The sequence below is a fragment of the Pseudophryne corroboree genome, chromosome 9, assembly GCF_028390025.1.
Source record: "Pseudophryne corroboree isolate aPseCor3 chromosome 9, aPseCor3.hap2, whole genome shotgun sequence".
NCBI classification, from domain to species: Eukaryota; Metazoa; Chordata; class Amphibia; order Anura; family Myobatrachidae; genus Pseudophryne; species Pseudophryne corroboree.
The window spans coordinates 77,910,339-77,931,163 of NC_086452.1; the positions used below are offsets into that span (position 1 = coordinate 77,910,339).

General features: G+C 45.7%; 1 protein-coding gene across 1 annotated transcript in view; it reads left to right on the forward strand.

The window, feature by feature from the left end:
• The first annotated feature begins 2,224 nt into the window (after positions 1–2,224).
• Positions 2,225–20,825, forward strand: part of TTC39A (tetratricopeptide repeat domain 39A) — a 179,401-nt gene continuing 160,800 nt past the window's right edge. Inside the window, exon 1 of the mRNA XM_063939557.1 lies at positions 2,225–2,891. Coding sequence (XP_063795627.1) covers positions 2,869–2,891 — 23 coding nt within the window. The 5' untranslated portion in view covers positions 2,225–2,868. The remainder of the gene's footprint in view (positions 2,892–20,825) is intronic.

Sequence of the window (20,825 nt, forward strand, 5' to 3'; positions counted from 1 at the left end):
TACTTAAGGTGCATACACACTTGCCGAGAAAGTAAACAATGTCGCTCATTTTTACCTTTCCTGAGCGATGCCGTTTACTTTCTCGGCAAGTGTGTATGCCTCTGTTGATGAGCGATGCACGGCCCAGCGGGTCGTTCATGACCCTCGCTGTTGGCCGTGCATGCAGCTCAATTTGGACTATTGTCCAAGAGCTAACTGCACGTCCTGGCCGCGGCGTGACGTCACTGAGCGATATGGTTGTCATATATCACTCAGTGTGCATCCACTGCTGCTGACCACTCGGCTCGGAGGGGGAAACCCTAAGCGATGTCGCTCATAGAGCACATCGCCTAATGTGTACCCACCTTTACCCATTTGTAAAAATATTTATGTTCATGTTGCATGCCTTTTCTTCGTAATTGATGATGCTTGTGCGTATTTTTTTTTTTTAATGTAAAATATAGGCTTTATTAGACCAGTAGCAACATACATTTCTGTATAGTTTTAAATTAGTGTATGTGTTAGAGAATGATAAATGTGAAAACACATCTGGCTCTTGGTTAGAAGTTATAACTGTGTATTAAACACTTTTTAAGCCAGCATAAAATAAGAAAATGTTTTTTATTTTGGACATAACTAAAAAAAATTACTTTTTTTGGCACAACAATTTCCCCCCCCCAGTACTAGGAAAGGGTGTGGTTCGTTTTATCGACAGTGTCTAGGTCGACAATGTTTAGGTCGACCACTATAGGTCGACAGTCACTAGGTCGACATGGATGGAAGGTCGACAGGGTTTCTAGGTCGACATGTGCTAGGTCGACAGGTCTAAAGGTCGACATGAGGATTTTTTTTTTGTGTCGTTTTCTTCGTAGAGTGACCGGGATCCCAAATTGGTGCACCGCGTCCCCTTGCATGGCTCGCTTCGCTCGCCATGCTTCGGGCATGGTGCCTTCGATCCGCTACCGCTTGGCACACTTTACCGTTCCAATCGTAGTCCACGTGGATCGTTAAGTATGAAAAAAAAATTTGAAAAAAAAAAAAGTGAAAAACTCATTTCGACCTTTAGACCTGTCGACCTAGCACATGTCGACCTAGAAACCCTGTCGACCTTCCATCCATGTCGACCTAGTGACTGTCGACCTATAGTGGTCGACCTAAACATTGTCGACCTAGACACTGTCGATCTTCAGACCGGATCCCCTAGGAAACCCACACGTGTGGCAATTAGAGCCGTAGTTACCAGCTGTATAGATAGATGTTCATTATTATCAGTCTGGATGCTGCTGCTTGTGAGAAGTTGAGGCTAGAGGCACGAATTGATGAAATGTGTGTCTAATATGTGTATAATAATCAGTGCACATGCATAAGGAAAGAATGACAGTAGCACCATAGAAAACCTATTCACCATCGTTTCCTGCTCTGTGAGTGCGTATTGCAGGCTCCTAATGGGTTTCCAGCAAAATATTACCTCAGGTTTGTAATTAGCTTTACAGCACAAGCCTCTGTGTCATGTGTCAGAAATTAGGCGCTGCTAGCAAACCAGCCTCATTTGCTACAAGTTCCTACTTTCACTTCCCTCCATACAGTAATAGCACTGCAGTCTTCCCACAGTCACCCTGAATTAATTTGACAAAAATACACAGCAAAGTGCTACTGATTTTTTTTTTTTTTTTTTTTTATGTTTGTGGCAATCTGGTTTAAATCAAATGATCACGTTCTGAATTGAGTTACCTGATACTGTTAGCTGATAATGTTCATTTATGTAGACCAATGGGGCAGTACGGATGGTGTAATGGTAACTTAGCAGCACTGAAGTCATGGGTTCAATTCCCACCATGACCCTAACTATGTGGAGTTTGTATATTTTCTCAGTGCTTCCAGTTACTTCAGTTTCCTCCCACAATCCCCCCCAAAAATTTACTGATAGGTTAATTGGCTCCCGACAAAAATAAATAAATAAATTAACCCTAGTGTGTTTGTGTGTGCACATATAACATGTTGCAGTTATTTATTACCAGTTATTTATATAGTGCACACATATTCTGCAGCGCTTTACAGAGAGAATATTTGCCCATTCACATCAGTCCCTGCCCCACTGGAGCTCACAATCTATACTCCCTACCACATGTTCATGGCACACACATTTATGCTAGGGTTAATTTTGTTGGGAGCCAATTAACCTACCAGTATATTTTTGGATTGTGGGAGGAAACCGGAGTACCTGGAGGAAACCCACGCAAGCATGGGGAGAATATACAAACTCCACACAGTTAGGGCCATGATGGGAATCAAATCCATAACCTAAGTCCTGTGAGGCAGTAATGCTAACCACTACACCATCCGTGCTGCCCGTAGCTGCAGTTTACATTGGATGCACCTAATTAAAAAAAAAATGAAAAAAAAAAGCAAACTGCTGCTGCAGAACCTCTATACTGCATCTAGCTTGCAATACTCCTCATCAGCAGTGTGACAAAAAAAAAATGAAAGAGGTTCTGCAGCAGCTGCACTGTTTCTGTTGCAATCAGTGTGCCTGTACTGAGCTCTGCAGTGCTGACTGGATGAAGAAGTTTGTCCAGTTGTTCCAGTTCCCCCAGTATAGTACAGTCGGTGTGGAATCCTTATAGCTCAGGCAGCGTTATTGGGAAAGCTTGCAGCCTGCTTCTGCTGTCTACCACAAGAGCTTGCAATCAGGAGGCTGTAAGGTTGTTGTCAGGCACAGTCTAGAAGGCTGGATACTATAAATCCAAGGTAGCTCCCAATCAGAGAGCTGTGAGAGGGCAGAGCCAGCCCTGCCCAAAGCCTGTGTGACTGTCACATATTCCCTGTGTGCTGAGTGTGTGTCTGTCCTCTGGGGAGATCCTGCTCAGTATCAGCGGCAGCAGCTACAGCATGTCTACAGACACAGGTGGAGGGTGAGTACAGACTAAAGCCCTATATAACATTGACTAGTAGAGCCCATAGGGGGCCTGGCATTGCCAGCTGGGGCACCCTCTGTGCTGGTTCATCATTGTGAAATGTCATGGTATTAACAGCCCAAGTTTGTCTTTAACTCTTGAATATGGAAACAACAGATTAGAATGACTTGTCACACATTTGGTATCACTAAAGAAAAGTTTAAATACTGTTGATATCTTTGCTGCCAAATCATTAATCATGTGGTGTCCCCAGTATGCGTGCACATATGTGCTGTATGTTTCATAGAGTGCATGCTCTGTGATCTAGCAGCTCTCTCTCTCTCAGTCATGTCTCTCAGTCATCATGTGATTTGTGTGTGAAGGCAATATTATTATATTTCCTTCTTTGTTTTCCAACTCCTTGAACAAGATTTGGGCTGTCCATAGTGTCAGCGTATTGTATTATTTCCTACCACAGTCTCTGCGCTATTCTGACGCTGCAGTTACACGGTAGATGCGTCTATTCTGTCCTGATTGAGTAGGGTGCATCTACAAACACTGGCTCATTAATAATATATGCTTGTTGCTGTCCTGGTTACTGAGCCCTGTGCTGCAGTGGGTGGTGGGAGTATGTGGGCACTCAGGAGTAATAAGGTATAAGTAGAGATACTGATAAAAGGGACATTGGGTCACTCAGCAGCCGGATCTGTACAGAGAAGAGGATAATGAGCTCAGCTAGCAATTTCTGTATCATGCAGGAGAAATGTACAGAGCTATAAACAGCTTCAAAGAACCTGCGGAGGCTAGCTTGCCTGGCGTTTATAAGACGCCTGGGTTACACGCCTACTAAACTACACAATAAAAAGCAGACTGAGATACGAGTGAGGAAGGTAAAGCTCCGCGTTATACTGACATTACTCCTCTGCAGTTGTTGTAGTCACTGAGACATCCCTGGCCTGTCTATGAATCAAGCAGTTCACCAGCTACTTTCCTGCGGAGCAAGTCTGCCAGACTGTCAGTCACTGCCTGTCTGTTTAGATAGAGAAGTACCCCCTTACCAGCATGGCAGCCTGCTGCCGGGGAGTGAGAGACAGCATGGCAGCCTGCTGCCGGGGAGTGAGAGACAGCATGGTAGACATACTTAAACACAATACTTCAGTTATTACACACATGCTGTATTCAAGGCCATTTTTTTAACAGCAGTGTAGGCCCTAGGCAAACCAATGCACTGGGTCCACTACCCCTGACTGTGTGCAGGACTACTGCTCACCCACACCCGCCACTGACTGTGTGCATGGTGGCCTCACCCCCTGACTCTGTGCATGGCATCTGCAACGACTCTATGCCCCCCCTCCCCCCCGACTCTAAGCATGGCTGCTGCCCCCCACCCCCAACTGTGTGCAAGGCTGCTTCACCCCCTGACTATGTGCATGGTGGCTTCACCCTCTGACTCAGTGCATGGCATCTGCAACGACTCTATGCCCCCCCTCCCCCCCGACTCTAAGCATGGCTGCGGCCCCCCCCCCCCCCCAAACTGTGTACACGGCTGCTTCACCCCCTGACTGTGTGTATGGCATCTGCAACAATGACTCCATGCCCAACCCCCCCCCCCCCCCCCGACTCTAAGCATGGCTGCTGCCCCCCCCCCCTCAACTGTGTGCATGGCTGTTTCACCCCCTGACTGTGTGTATGGCATCTGCAACGACTCCATGCCCAACCCCCCCCCCCCCCGACTCTAAGCATGGCTGCTGCCCCCCCCTCAATTGTGTGCATGGCTGTTTCACCCCCTGACTATGTGTATGGCATCTGCAACGACTCTATGCCCCCCCCCCCCCCCGACACTCTAAGCATGGCTGCTGCCCCCCCTTCCCCCCTCAACTGTGTGCTTGGTGCTTCGACCCCCTAACTGTGTGTATGGCATCTGCAACGACTCTATGTCCCCCCCCCCCCGTGACTCTAAGCATGGCTGCTGCCCCCCCATCTTTGTGAATGACAGCTGCCCCCCCCACTCTATGCATGGCTGCTGCCCCCCTCAACTGTGTGCATAACTGCTGCCCCATGCATGCCTTCTGCCTCCCCCCCCCACAACTGTGTGCATGGCTACTGCTCCACCCCCCCCCCCCCACTCTACTGACTGTGTGTACGGCTGCTTCTAGACCCCCAACCTCCCCCCTGCACGCGCACTTCAGGCTTCTGTCTATTTCACTGTAAATGAGAATGCAGGTCAGGCAGGCACGGTCTTACCTGCGGCAATCGGAAGCTGGGAAAGAGAAAAGAGTACGTCACCAGGCCGGCCCCCTCTCAAAGCCCCATAGGATCTGCCTGTGAGGAGCTACGGGGGGGCTGCTCCATCCGAAATGGACCAGTCCCCTAGAATTGTGGGTCCCCTGGTATACTGCCCTGGCTGTTTCCATGTAGAAATATAATATTTTAGAGGAATCAAATTATTAGATTTTATTGACTGTATAGTACAGTGGTTCCAAAATGCGGCCCTCAAGGTATCTTAGCGCTCCAGGTTTTAAGGATATCCATGATTGAGCACAGGTGATTTAACGAGTACCTCAGTCGTTTTGATTTAAGCATGCATGCTCAGCCATGAATATCCTTAAAACCTGGACCATTACAGTGCCTTGAGGAACCCGTTTGGGAACCACTAGTATAGTAGGTAGTTATATGTAGCACTCAAGATAGCATGCCCCAAATGCCCCCACTTATCAGAGGCTACCAGCCCCACGCTGATATGTGCTGATGTTGTTCCGGACCCTGATGATTAACAAGATTTTAGCCTTTGACATACTAACCATAACTAGGCTTGCCATACCATCCCTTTAAAACAGGACACTTATGAATTACACAGGTTCTCTAGCTGCTTAAAACCAGGCAGCCACAGAACCTGTATAATTCATGAGTGTTTCGGTTTAAAGGGATAGTATGGTAAGCCTAACTTTAATAAGCCAGTTGTCCTAGTACAGTGGTCCAAGATCCCTGCTCTTTATACCAAAATAAAAAAATATATATAGTAAACCAGTTTCAAAATAAAAAATATATAAGAGAAGCTCTGTCATCAAATATTTTATTAAAATGTAAATTAATAAACAGTACCTAACCTATGTACAGTGCTTCTATTATATATTTTTATTCTGTCTTTTTTGGGCTTTGTTTTTGCTTTTTGATGTACAATCAGCCTTCAGCCTGTTAGTTTTATCTGACTGTTGGCTTACATAGAAGGTTAACACCTAAGCTTCAGTTTGCATAAAAGACTCCCCAGAACCAAGGTGCCGCAAGACAGCCAATCGCAAGCTGCTAGCATGGGAAATCGCTAGTGATTGGCTGGATGGCTTAGAGAAGTGACGGTAACTCCCTATTTAGACATCTGGTGACGGTCAGTTGTAATGTGATATATTTGTGGACTATGGGGCTGATTCAGGTTTGATCGCAAATCGTGATCCAACCGTATTTTTTGTGTTCGTCCCGAGGGCGCATGCGCAGTTCCCATCCTGTGCATGATCGTATTTACTACCGTCACCCGCAGTAATTATGAACGCCTCTGCCTGATTGACAGGCAGAGGCATTCGTGGAGCGGCAACGCTATGTTTTAGAGATGGAGCGTTGCGGGGACAGTGCAAACAGTGGACGTCACACGCAGCCGTTCCAAACAAAAAGATGGTGGCAGCCCTCCTGCGGGTCCAGCCAGGCTGCGCTGGCAGGAGGCTTCTTTAATTTCTGCAACCGTGCACTAACTGTGCGTGGGCGCATATGGGGGGTGGCGGGTAGAATGCTGGGCGGCCTTACCCTGCGATAGGCGGCCCCCAACATGTGAGTCAAAGGATTGCAAATTCTGCTAAAGAGTAGAGTTTGCAATCCTTACTGAATGAGGTCCAATGATGGGACAAATAAATAAGTACTTTCCCCCCATTTGAACTACATATGAGCATCAGGAGTAGCTTTTTTTTTTAATGAAGTGATAAGTAATGGTTTTAAGAGTATTTTATTCAGTTACAATTTATTTAAAAATATGTATTTTTTTATATTTCTCTTTTACTGTTTTGTTGTAATGGACTGGGGACCCACAGGCCTCAAATTCCCAACTTCCCATTTCCCAGCTATAGAGGAAGCAGTTCTGTGCTGCTCAGCATAGGGCTGCTTTCACTATGGCAGTAGGGGACTGTCACAGAGTTGCTATCTTTAGAGGGAATCCGGTCAGGATCATGACTGTCGGGATCCCGGCTGTCAAAATACAGATGCCAGAATCCCAACACGGATAAGAGTGCCGCCGTTGACATCCCGTATAGGATCACAATGTCAGTACTGGCATCCCAACATCCAGGATCCCGTTGAGGAATCGCTGGGCCGCCGCCACCGGAGAGATATGCTGCGGAGTGGGGGTGGGGGGCGGACATGGGGAGGTTAGGTATAGGCTCTAGGGGGAGGGTTAGAGTTAGGTTGTGGGAAGGAGCGGTTAGGTTTAGACTGCAGGGAGGGGGGTTAGGGTTAGGCACCTCCAGCAGGGTCAGGGTTAGGCTGCGGGGGAGATTAGGTTTAGGCTGCTGGAAGGAGTGGGCGGGGGGTTAGGGTTAGGCACCGATGGGGAGGGTAGGCTGCCGGTGGGGGGCGGGGCATTAGGTTTAGGCTGTGGGAAGGGAGGATTAGGATTAGGAGGTGTTAAAATTGTTTCCTGACCCCTGTCAGGATTCCAACAATCAGGAAGCCGTGATTGTTATTTTAAACGCCGGCATCCTAACCGCTGACATTTTAGCCCCAACCCCTTTAGAGATGCCCGCTAATGAAATTATCTTATCATCTTTCACTTTCCTTCAGCTTGAATATGACTGTTTATTGCCCTTTGTGAATTGTTCAATGAGAGACTCAGCGGCAGATTTATTAAGCCTGGTGAAGTAATAAAGTGGAAGGTGATAAAGCACCAGCCAATCAGCTCCTAGCTGTCAAGTTCCAGACTGGGTTTGGAAAATGACAGAAGCAGACTGGCTGGTGTGTTATCGCCTTCCACTTTATCACTTCTCCAGGCTTAATAAATCTGCCCCTGAAGTGCCTATCTTAATAGGAGACTTTTGGAACACAAGTTCAGATGAAGCCGATAGGGTTGCACCACATTACCACACAGCGGTGGCCTGCGGTCAGGGTAGGAAGGGGACTCGGGGAGGCAGAATCTCACCTGTCAATGTCATATTCCAGTATACTCCAGAGTTTTGGAGAAATTTGAATAATACAAAGAAGATATTTATAACTTTTAAATAGTATCTTTGTATTATTCTGTTATTTATTATAGTCAAACCTCACCACCAAATCATATAGTGTGTGTGTGTGTGTGTGTGTGTGTGTGTGTGTGTGTGTGTGTGTGTGTGTGTGTGTGTGTGTTAAAGCTGGCTCTGATACTGGCAAGGGTTGGTGGATGATAACCAGTCAATAGGTTGACGCCATAGGGTCAACAGTCAATAGGTTGACAGGGTCAAAAGGTCAACAGGCGAATTAAGTCGGCCGGATCAAACTGTCAACATTAAAAATGTTCACACATACAGTTGACGTGTGTGTTTTTTTTTAATGTTTTTACAACTGTTGCTGTATTTACTATCCATGTCACAAACTATTACCTTTAGTAACCCAGGGACAAACGCAGGATTTAGCCAGGGGGTTTTCCATGTGTATGTATGTATGTATGTATGTATGTATGTATGTATGCATGTGTGTGTGTGCGCGTGTATATGTATACATACATACAGTACATATACAGTCAGGTCCATAAATATTGGGACCAGTGCCGTAACTAGGTGTGTGCCGACGGTGCCTTGCCCACAGCGCAAATGCACTGAAGGCGCACCATCGAGCATCACACCCGCACGGCCGCAGATTCACTGTTTTAGGCGGCGCCGCCTTCGTCCCGCTGAAGCCCCTGCCGCCCGCCCGACTATGTCCTGCTGCTGAAGCCGCCGCCCGACTGTGTCCCGCTGAAGCTGCCCGCCCGCCTGTGTCCAGCTTAAACCGCCACTGCTGCTAAGGCCACGGCAGCGCTGCGGCTGAGTTCTCTGCCTGTGAAGTGGACAATCTGTCAGGAGGAGTCAGGAGCCGGCAACAGCGCTGGAAGAACACATCAAATAAGTTACTACACTACAGTACACTACACTATACTACAGTATATTACACTACACTTCACTACAGTACACTACACTACACTCTAAGGGTAGAGGGGGGGTGTAAGAGGGAATCTGCCTGCCGTACTGTGTTAAAGGGGGACTCTGCCTGCCATAATGTGTAAAAGGGGGACCTATCCTGCCGTAACGTGTAAAAGGTGGACTCTGTCTGCTGTAATGTGTAAAAGGGGACACTGTCTGCCGTAACATGTAAAAGGTGGACGCTGTCTGCCGTAATGTGTAAAAAGGGGACGCTGTCTGCCATAATGTGTAAAAAGGGGATGCTGTCTGCCGTAATGTGTAAAAAGGGGATGCTGTCTGCGGTAATGTGTAAAAAGGGGGCTCTGTCTGCCGTAATGTGTAAAAAAGGGGACGCTGTTTGCCGTAATGTGTAAAAAGGGGACGCTATCTGCCGTAATGTGTAAAAAAGGGACTCTGTCTGCCGTAATGTGTAAAAGGGGGATGCTGTCTGCCATAATGTGTAAAAAGGGGACTCTGTCTGCCGTAATGTGTAAAAAAGGGGATGCTGTCTCCCATAATGTGTAAACAGGGGACGCTGTCTGCCGTACTGTTTAAAAAGGGGACTCTGTCTGCCGTAATTGTAAAAAAGGGGACGCTGTCTGCCGTAATGTGTAAAAAGGGCAAGCTGTCCGCCGTAATATGTAAAAAGGGCACGCTGTCCGCCGTAATGTGTAAAAAGGAGGCACTGTCTGTCGTAATGTGTAAAAAGGGGACGCTGTCTGCCGTAATGTGTAAAAAGGGGACGCTGTCTGCTGTAATGTGTAAAAAGGGGGACGCTGTCTGCCGTAATGTGTAAAAGGGGGCTCTACCTAGTGTAGTGGTGCTACTGTGCGGCATTATTAGAATAATGGAGACTACTGTGCACCATTATATGAATTAGTATTATTTTGTGGCCACACCCCTTTCTTGTGAAGCCACACCGCTATATTTTTTGCGCGCGCCTACGGCGCTCACTGCCGCCAGTTTACGTTAAGGGGAGGGGGGCGCCGATGCCGTTTCTTTGCACACAGCGCTAAAATGTCTAGTTGCGGCACTGATTGGGACATAGACACAATTCTAATATTTTGAGCTCTATACACTACCACAATGAATTTGAAATGAAACAAACAATATGTGCTTTAACTGCAGACTTTCCGCTTTAATGTGAGGGTATTTACATCCAAATCAGGTGAACGGTGTAGGAATTACAACGGTTTCTATATGTGCCTCCCACTTTTTAAGGAACCAAAAGTAATGGGACAAACTAAACAATCCTAAATCAAACTTTCACTTTATAATACTTTGTTGCAAATCCTTTGCAGTCAATTACAGCCTGAAGTCTGGAACGCATAGACATCACCAGACGCTGGGTTTCATCCCTGGTGATGCTCTGCCAGGCCTCTACTGCAAATGTCTTCAGTTCCTGCTTGTTCTTGGGGCATTTTCCCTTCAGTTTTGTCTTCATCAAGTGAAATGCATGCTCAATCGGATTCAGGTCAGGTGATTGACTTGGCCATTGCATAACATTCCACTTATTTGCCTTAAAAAACTCTTTGGTTGCTTTCGCAGTATGCTTCGGGTCAATGTCCATCTGCACTGTGAAGCGCCGTCCAATGAGTTCTGAAGCATTTGACTGAATATGAGCAAATAATATTGTCCGAAACACTTCAGAATTCATCCTGCTGCTTTTGTCAGCAGTCACATTATCAATAAATACAAGGGAACCAGTTCCATTGGCAGCCGTACATGCCCACGCCAGGACACTACAACCACCATGCTTCACTGATGAGGTGGTATGTTTTGGATCATGAGCAGTTCCTTTCCTGCTCCATACTCTTCTTTTCCCATCACTCTGGTACAAGTTGATCTTTGTCTCATCTGTCCATAGGATGTTGTTCCAGAACTGTAAAGGCTTTTTTAGATATTGTTTGGCAAACTCTAATCTGGTCTTCCTGTTTTTGTGGCTCACCAATGGTTTACATCTTGTGGCGAACCCTCTATATTCACTCTTGTGAAGTCTTCTCTTGATTGTTGACTTTGACACATATACTCCTACCTCCTGGAGAGTGTTCTTGATCTGGGCAACTGTTGTGAAGGGGTTTTTCTTCACCAGGGAAATAATTCTTCTGTCATCCACCATAGTTGTTTTCCATGGTCTTCCGGGTCTTTTGGTGTTGCTGAGCTCTCCGTTGCGTTCTTTCTTTTTAAGAATGTTCCAAACAGTTGATTTGGTCACACCTAATGTTTTTGCTATCTCTCTGATGGGTTTGTTTTGATTTTTCAGCCTAATTTATTTATTATTATTTATTTATTAACAGTTTCTTATATAGCGCAGCAAATTCCGTTGCGCTTTACAATTTGAAATATCAATAACAAACTGGGTGATAACAGTCATAGAGGTAGGAGGGCCCTGCTCGCAAGCTTACAATCTATAGGGAAATAGCACCTTTCCTTGTGTACATATGCCTATCTATTGCATAGAATGAGAAGACATGTGAGGATATGTGTGGACTGTACAGAGTGGATGTAATTTGATAGGAAGGTTTATGAAAGTTATGTGGGTGGTTCAGGAATTTGATACGCTTGCCTAAAGAGGTGAGTTTTGAGGGAACGCTTGAAGGTTTGGAGACTAGAGGAGAGTCTTATTGTGCGTGGTAGGGCATTCCACAGACTGGGTGCAGCCCGATGAAAGTCCTGCAGTCGTGAGTGGGAGCGAGTAATGAGTGTGGATGAGAGACGCAGGTCTTGTGAAGAGCGAAGAGGTCGGGTTGGGAGATATTTTGTGATAAGTGAAGTGATGTACGTTGGTGTAGTTTGGTTAATGGCCTTGTGTGTGAGTAAAAGTATTTTATATTGAATGCGGTAGAGTACAGGTAACCAATGGAGGGACTGACAGAGTGGATCTGCAGACGATGAACGTCTAGCGAGGAAGATAAGCCTCGCCGCTGCATTCAGAATGGATTGTAGTGGTGAGAGTCTCGTTTTGGGAAGACCAGTTAGGAGACTATTGCAATAATCAATGCGGGAGATAATGAGAGCGTGGATTAGAGTTTTAGCAGTGTCTTGTGTAAGGTATGGTCGTATTTTGGATATGTTTTTTAGATGCATGTAACATGATCTTGAGACAGATCGAATGTGGGGAACAAAGGACAGATCAGAGTCAAGGATGACACCTAGGCAGCGAGCTTGTGGGGTAGGGTAGATAGTCGAGTTTTCAACAGTGATAGAGATATCAGGTTGGTACCTACTATTGGCCGGTGGAAATATAATTAACTCTGTCTTTGAAATATTAAGTTTGAGGTGGCGAGATGTCATCCAGGATGAGATGGCAGAAAGGCATTCAGTGACACGGTCCAGTACAGATAGGGACAAGTCAGGGGAGGATAGGTAGATTTGAGTATCATCTGCGTACAGATGATACTGAAAACCAAAAGAGCTGATTAGTTTACCAAGAGATGAGGTATAGATAGAGAAAAGCAGAGGACCCAAGACTGAGCCTTGCGGTACTCCAACTGAAAGAGGTAGCGAAGAGGAGGTAGATTCAGAGAAGCGAACACTGAAGGAGCGATTAGATAGGTACGATAGGAACCAAGAAAGGGCTGTGCCTTTAAGACCTAGGGATTGTAGTGTCTGTATGAGAAGAGAGTGGTCTACAGTGTCAAATGCAGCAGATAGATCTAGAAGAATAAGTAGTGAGTAGTGGCCTTTAGACTTTGTAGTGACCAAATCATTAACCACTTTAGTTAGTGCTGTCTCTGTGGAATGTTGGGAACGGAGGCCTGACTGAAGTGGGTCCAACAAAGTGTATGAGTTAAGAAAGTGTGTGAGTCGAGTGTAGGCAAGTCTCTCAAGTAGCTTAGAGAGACAAGGGAGCTGAGAGATAGGGCGGTAGTTTGAGAGAGCATTAGGGTCAGAATTTAGTTTTTTTTAAAATGGGAGTAATCACTGCATGCTTGAAGAGTGAAGGAAAAATACCAGTAGAGAGAGAGAGATTACAGATGTTAGTTAAGGTAGGGATGAGCACCAGAGACAGAGCTTTACTTATTTGTGAGGGTAAAGGATCAAGAGGAGAGGTAGTAGAGAAGCAGGATGAGAAGAGTGATGATACTTCATCTTCATTTGTGGGATCAAATGAAGAAGGAGTGCCAGAGGGTTCAGGTAAAGAACGGAGCAGGTCACTGGCTGCCGAAGAGCATACCATTTCATCTCGGATCTTATCAATCTTCTCCTTGAAGTAGGAAGCAAGATCCTGTGCCTTGATAGTGGCTGGTGGGGTAGGTGCGGGAGGATTCAGAAGTGATTTAAATGTATTCAAGAGTCGTTTGGGGTTAGAAGCTTGAGCAGAGATAAGAGTTTGGAAATATGTTTGTTTGGCAGTGTCCAGGGCATTTTTATAAGAATGGTAGACTGTCTTATATGTGAGGAAGTCACTTGAAATACGAGATTTACGCCACTGACGTTCAAGTTTTCGTGTGAGTTTTTGTAGTTGTCTTGTTAATTTGGAGTGCCATGGTTGACATCTAGGCCTACGTGGAGTGTGATGGGTAGCTGGAGCCACTTCATCAAGGGCTAGTTCTAGAGTCTCATTAAGGTGTGATACAGCCATCTCAGGAGAGGTGAATGCAGAAATAGGTGAAAGCAGTTGTTGGAGTGAAGTGGAAAGTTCTTGAAGATTAATTGTGTTAATATTTCTGCGAGTTTGCGGAAGATTGGAGAACTTCGCAACACAGGGTTTGAATTAACAGAGGAGAGCATGCAGGTGATAAGGTTGTGATCTGAGAGGGGGAAAGGAGTGTTAGTGAGTTCAGAGATGAGCATAGTCTGGTGAATACTAGATCAAGGCAGTGGCCCGCCTGATGAGTAGAGGAGTCAGTCCATTGGGAGAGGCCAAGAGAGGAGGTTAGAGAGAGTAGTTTGGAGGCATGCGCAGCAGATTTTGGACAATCAATAGCAATATTGAAATCACCCATGATAATGGTGGAGATGTCTGAGGATAGGAAGTGAGGGAGCCAGGCAGAAAAATCTTCCAAAAATTGTTTTGGATGCCCAGGTGGGCGGTAGATAGCTGCAACACGCAGAGAGAAAGGAGAGTAAACCCTAATGGAATCAAATGATGTAAATGTGAGTGATGGAACCTGTGGTAGAACAGTATATGCAAAAGATTGGGAAAGTAAAAGTCCAACTCCTCCTCCTTTATGATTATCGGGTCTGGAGGTGTGTGTAAAGTGGAGACCACCATGTGCCAGTGCTGCAGGGGAGGCTGTGTCAGATTGTGTGAGCCAGGTTTCTGTTATAGCCAGCAGATTGATGTTGTTAGATATGAAGAGGTCATGGATGGATGTTAATTTGTCACAAACAGAGCGTGCATTCCATAAGGCACATTTTAGTGATCTGGAGGGTGATGGAAGACATGTGATGTTTATGAGGTTAGCTGTATTTCTATGTTGCTGTGAATCAGGTGAATGCGAGTGATGCAAGTGGCTGGGTCCTGGATTTGGCGAAATGTCACCAGCTATCAGAAGCAGAAGAGAGAGATAAATGTGGGTGTCAGAGGTTTGTAAAAGTTTTTTTATGGTGAGAGGTTGTAGATGTTATTGTCAATGAGTATAGGGAAGTGAAAAGCTCATGAGTGCTAATAAGAGGGGAGTGTAGAATTGAGGGGGCAACATGTACAGAGGGGTGAGTTGCTGGGAGACTGAATGATGCAATGGTCTTTATGAATACTCCATGAAGATCAATGCAGAAAATCAATTTGTGGAACATAGTTAGTTTGAGATGAAACCAGTGTTTTCTAGGCTGAGAGTGTAAGGTTTTACTTGTTCAAGTTAAAAGTGCAGGTGCCTATTTACTGGTGTTGTTCTGCTGTATGTTAACTGTGCATTATAGAGCAAAGTGACAAACAGGTATGTACAATCACATGTAAATCACAATGTATATAGTTGTCTACCAAATTGGTTGCATTTTGTTCTTAGAGGACATGAGGATTTTAGTTGGTAAAATATTTACATACGCTGAAATACACAGATGATTGGGAATGTAAGGAAGGGACGATGTTTTCTGTTTTGTCGGTGGGTTGTTTCCGTCTGTTTTTGTCTTGGTAAGTCCTGGGTAAGTCTATATTGTAATATTTTCATAACCCTTTTAAACAGCCCTTATAAAAAAGCCCTGTTCAGCTGGCTGTTGTTCAGCCAAGCATCTTTCCTTATGAATGGTAAATATCCATGTGTCTCTAGTAATTGCAATCAAGGCCTAACATACCACCCCCGTTTACAGAGCATGCCATAAAACTCAACTAAAACAAACACTAAGATAGCAGTTACCAACTATATAAAGCTGCAAGACAGTTTCATCCTAGAATACAATATAGCTTATGATATACAAATTGACAGTGTAGATTACCTAGTTATAATAACACTATCACTGATGCATATATATTCTCAGCAGATCCAAAATGCAATCCTAATGATGGCTTGCTTCACTGATAGTGGAAGCTCTTTGGATCTCATATTGAGAGTCGACAGCAACAGATTCCAAATGCAAATGTCACACCTGGAATCTACTCCAGAACTTTTACCTGCTTATATGATGATGAAATAATGAGGGAATAGCCCACTCCTGTCCATGAAATAGCTTTGAGTCGATTGTCCCATTACTTTTGGTCTCTTAAAAAGTGGGAGGCACATATAGAAACCGTTGCAATTCCTACACTGTTCAACTGATTTGGATGTAAATACCCTCAAATTAAAGCGGAAAGTCTGCAGTTAAAGCGCATCTTGTTTGTTTCATTTCAAATCCATTGTAGTGGTGTATAGAGCAGAAAATATGAGAATTGTATCGATGTCCCAATATTTATGGACCTGACTGTATAGATAACGTACATTCATATATACATTATGCATCCTAGGTCTGTGAGCAGTGAGGACGGTGAGGCAGAGGACGGAGGGAGCTGCTGTTTGTGCACAGCCAGCAGCTCCCACCGGAAATTCTGTATTGTGAGCAGAGAGCTACAGTATATAGCTCTCTGTTGTTGTTGTTGTTGCTGCTGCTGCAGGTTTGTGGTCGCAATCGCGGCTTTTGCAGAGACGGAGACACATCTGCACCGTCTCAAAAAAAGAAAATTCAGCTCATCAGGGGGAGTTTCCAGGTACTCAGAAACCTCCCCTGCGTGCGCTACTGTAACCTTGTGGTGAGCGAAGCCAGACACTGCACCCGAAGCGCGGAATGCATAATGAGCCCGTAACGGGGCGTATTTCAGCAAATTTGGGTCAAATATGTTTAAAACCACAAAATAACACCAAAAACTATTTTTGTTTCGACCTTTTGAACCTGTCTACCTATTGACTGTCAACCCTATGGTGTTGCCCTATTGACTATAGACCTTTTACTGTCTATTAACCCACATGTTGCTCCCCAGCCATTTACCTCACCGCACGTCCCTGCCACACAGCACACTTTCCTACTCTCCCAGAATGCCCAGGAATTTCCTGAGAAACTCCTGGAAGAGCAGGCCATCCGCTATGATCACTCCGAATTCCTATATGAAGTGGGTGGGGGCTGGGTTTGATAACACAATTCGCAATCAATTGCTTCAACCTGATCCCACCTGCGCGTTGCTGTGGATTGTGGCACTGCGCTTCAGGGGGTGAGATATTGATAGTGCAAATGTAATTATCCACGCCTCCTTCCATTGCCCTCTGGATCTCCCCACCAGGATCTACCAGAGGGCAGCCAAAATATATTGGCAAGTATGCTTACACAGTACCGCTCTGCCAACCATACTGTAGATACTACAGACCATCTGTGCAATGTGTAGATTGGCGTCCTATTACATGGCACACAGAGGTCATGTTAAAATAAATTTTGGAAGGAAACTACTAGCGGGGTTACCTCAAGTCTGACAACACAAAGGCCTCCTCCAGATGGCGCCTAACAAAGATATTGACCTGACTAGCTCCTGATTGTGTGCCTCAAGAATGTTCAATAAGAATGGGATAGTATTTCCGCATGGTGACGCATGATTGGACGCTTGGCACTTACATTCAGTTAACGGGCACAGTCCTGACACATTTTCAGGTTCTCCAGTTCTTAACTGTAAATGCAATAATCAGCAGGCTATGTCTCTGTAGTGGCAGGGGTTGGAGGGAATTGACTCTAGGGGCCACATATATGAATGAGTGTAGCACTTGCTAAATGGGTTGTGACATCCATTTAGTATTTAGCAGATAGTGTTAAGCTTAGCTTATATGCTATACTTGACTGTAAAGATGGCATAAGCGGTGTGGCCCCATGGTGACTATGGGGACCCAGCAAATTCTTCCTGGCTTCAGCTTCATGATCCCGACAGCCATTGACCACCAGTCAAAATACCCACATTCATTATGTCAACGTGTTTAAAATGCCGACATAGTCGGAATACCATCATTTTAAATACCGACATGAGTTTTTCATTTTTTTTTTGTCACTGTCGACATAGGTTGACATGGACACCCTCTGAGTGTACTGAGTCCCCTTGCATGGCTCGCTATGCTCGTCATGCTTCAGGCACGGCACCTCGCTGCGCTTGGCACACTATTTTATTCCCCCCTCCAGGTCCACTGGGATGGTAAAGTATGAACAAGTCTAGTTTTGAGCAAAAATTCCTTAAAAACGCATGTCGGCATTTTGACATGTCGGCATTTCAAATGTTGGTGTTCTGCCTATGTTGCCTTTTTGAACATGTCGGCATAATGAATGTTGGTATTTTGACTGTCGGTCATAAACTGTCGGGATTATGACCGTCGGTATTGTGTCCGTCTGTAAATCAACTGCTACCCGTCCCACCAGATTGAAGCACAATGCACATGCACAGATAGCTTCCGGTAAGTGGGCAGAATGGTAGAGGAGGGTAGCAGCTCCGGGTATCCCTGTACTGAGGGGAAGTGGGGGGGGGGGGGAAAGAAGGGCAGTGGCTCTGGGTATCCCTGTAATGAGAGGGCGGGGTGGGGGAGGGGGCACTGGGACACAAGGTTCACCAACTGACAGAATTGTGTCAAAAGTAGGTGGACACTCGTTATAGTTCAGTTGAGGGAAAAGTTTGGGAGGTCATTCCGAGTTGACCGCTCGCTAGCAACTTTTTGCAGCGCTGCAATCAGGCGTGCCGATCGGTGGCTATGGACGTATGGCCCGCAAATTCCCACGAAGCAACTGTAAACAGCGGGACAATGAATCAGTGATCTCTTAAACCAAAATCACATTGGAAACGTGGCAGTTCATTTGTAAATCCTTCAGCAAACCACACTTTAATATGTTCCAATCGCGGTAAAACTGCACCGCAATGCACAGGCGCGACGTACGGTTACAAAGCGGATCGTTGCTGAGCGATGGATTTAACGAAGAATCCATTTGCACAGCCGATCGCAAGGAGATTGACAGGAAGAGGGCGTTTATGGGTGTCAACTGACCGTTTTCAGGGAGTGTTTGGAAAAACGCAGGCGTGTCCAAGCGTTTGCAGGGCGGGTGTCTGACGTCAATTCCGGGCAAGAACAGACTGAAGTGATCGCAGCAATGAGTAAGTTCAGACCTACTCAGAAACTGCACAAACTGTTTTTGTAGTACTCGGCTGCAAAAGCGTTCGCACATTTGCAAAGCTAAAATATACTCCCCTGTGGGCGGCGACTATGCGTTTGCACGGCTGCAAAAAGTTGATAGCGAGCAATCAACTGGGAATGACCCCCAGGGTGCGGTCTGTTTAAACTGAAAGTTGCAGAGTAAAGCTGCCTAAAGGGGGGTACTCACGGAGCGATATTCTAAGCAATCTGACTAGATTGCTTAGAATATCAGCATGATCGCTCCGTGTGTAGCCCCCTCAGTGATAGCGATACGCGGTCCCGCACATCGCTATCGCTGCTGCTAGATTGGCCTGCCGTGCAGGCCAATCTAGCGGGTCGCTCACTTCACCCGCTGGGTGAAGTGAGCGCCCCCCCCCCGTCTCCCCCCGCACGCTCAGCACAGATCTCGCTGTGCTGAGCGGCGGGAGAGATGTGTGCTGAGCGGTTCGCTCAGTACACATCTCTCCCCACATCGGCCCGTCTATATGGGCCTTAACATTTGCGGGCTATATGCAAAAGCAGACATTATTTACCCTGCACAGAAAAAAATATAAATGTATCTGCTCAGCCTTGCATGGCAACATGATTTTGCTTTACTTACAAACATGAATCAGGCCCTCTACCCACAGGAAAAATACAGACACAGTTTAGTCAAATCTAAAGGTAATTTTATATAAAAAATGAAATAAAAGTAAAACTGGAATAAATATTATGGGGAGTATCCAATTAGTCCATAGTTTCATGATTTTTTTCCCTGCCTATCCAATCAGCACAGTTTTTTCCGTCTGAAAAAAAATACATTTTAGGTTGAAAACACATAGGCCCTCATTCCGAGTTGATCGGTCGCAAGGCGAATTTAGCAGAGTTACACACGCTAAGCCGCCGCCTACTGGGAGTGAATCTTAGCTTCTTAAAATTGCGACCGATGTATTCGCAATATTGCGATTACTAACTACTTAGCAGTTTCAGAGTAGCTCCAGACTTACTCTGCCTGTGCGATCAGTTCAGTGCTTGTCGTTCCTGGTTGACGTCACAAACACACCCAGCGTTCGCCCAGGCACTCCCACCGTTTCTCCGGCCACTCCTGCGTTTTTTCCGGAAACGGTAGCGTTTTCAGCCACACGCCCCTGAAACGCCGTGTTTCCGCCCAGTAACACCCATTTCCTGTCAATCACATTACGATCGCCGGAGCGAAGAAAAAGCCGTGAGTAAAAATACTTTCTTCATAGTAAAGTTACTTGGCGCAGTCGCAGTGCGAACTTTGCGCATGCGTACTAAGCGGATTTTCACTGCGATGCGATGAAAAAGAACGAGCGAACAACTCGGAATGAGGGCCATAGATTCTGCAAAAAATCCGCAATCGGAAATAAAAAGTCTGCTTATCGTAGATTTGTTTCTGAGGCAGGCAAAACTAAATTCCCAATAAGTGCCGGCAGCAGGGCTAATTGGATAGCCCCCAGGGAGGTAATTAGCTGCGGTAAATTAAAGCCGCTAATTGGCTACCGCCCTATGATGTAGAAGTGTACATGGCACCTTCAAAACTCAATAAAAACACTTGATTTAAGAATAACAAAACTTTTTTGTTTGTTTTTAAAAACTGAATAAAGATTTCTGGTCAATAATTTGTTTCCCAGCACAGTATAGGGGGGTACACACGGAGAGATCCGTGTTTAAAATCTAAGCAATCTGACTAGATTGCTTAGATTGTAAGCACGGATCTGCCGTGTGTATGCCCCCAGCGATAGCGATGCGCAGCCCCGCACATCGCTATCGCCGGTGCTAGATTGAGCCTGCACGCTGTGTGAAGTGAGCGGCCCCCCGTCCGTCCGTCCCCTCGCTCAGCACATCGCGCTGTGCTGAGCGGGGGGAGAGATGTGTGCTGAGCAGTCTGTGTTAAGATCGCTCAGCACACATCTCCCCCGTCAGTACCCCCCCCTAAGACACCCATTGTAAGCAATATTGACGCATTTCGCATGGGTGTCACTGAATGATTTTAAATTTCTGTTTGCGCACTATTGCCCTTAGTTCCACCGTAAACACTTTAGCACATAGGTGATTTGTACTCATGTGCGACCAAACCATATTTTATACAACAAACAAACAAACAAACAAACAGTCCTGTAAATAAAACATATTTGGTACCCCTTAAGGTGCATACACACTTGCCGAGAAAATGAGCGACGTCGCTCATTTTCACCTTTCTGAGCAACGTCACTCAT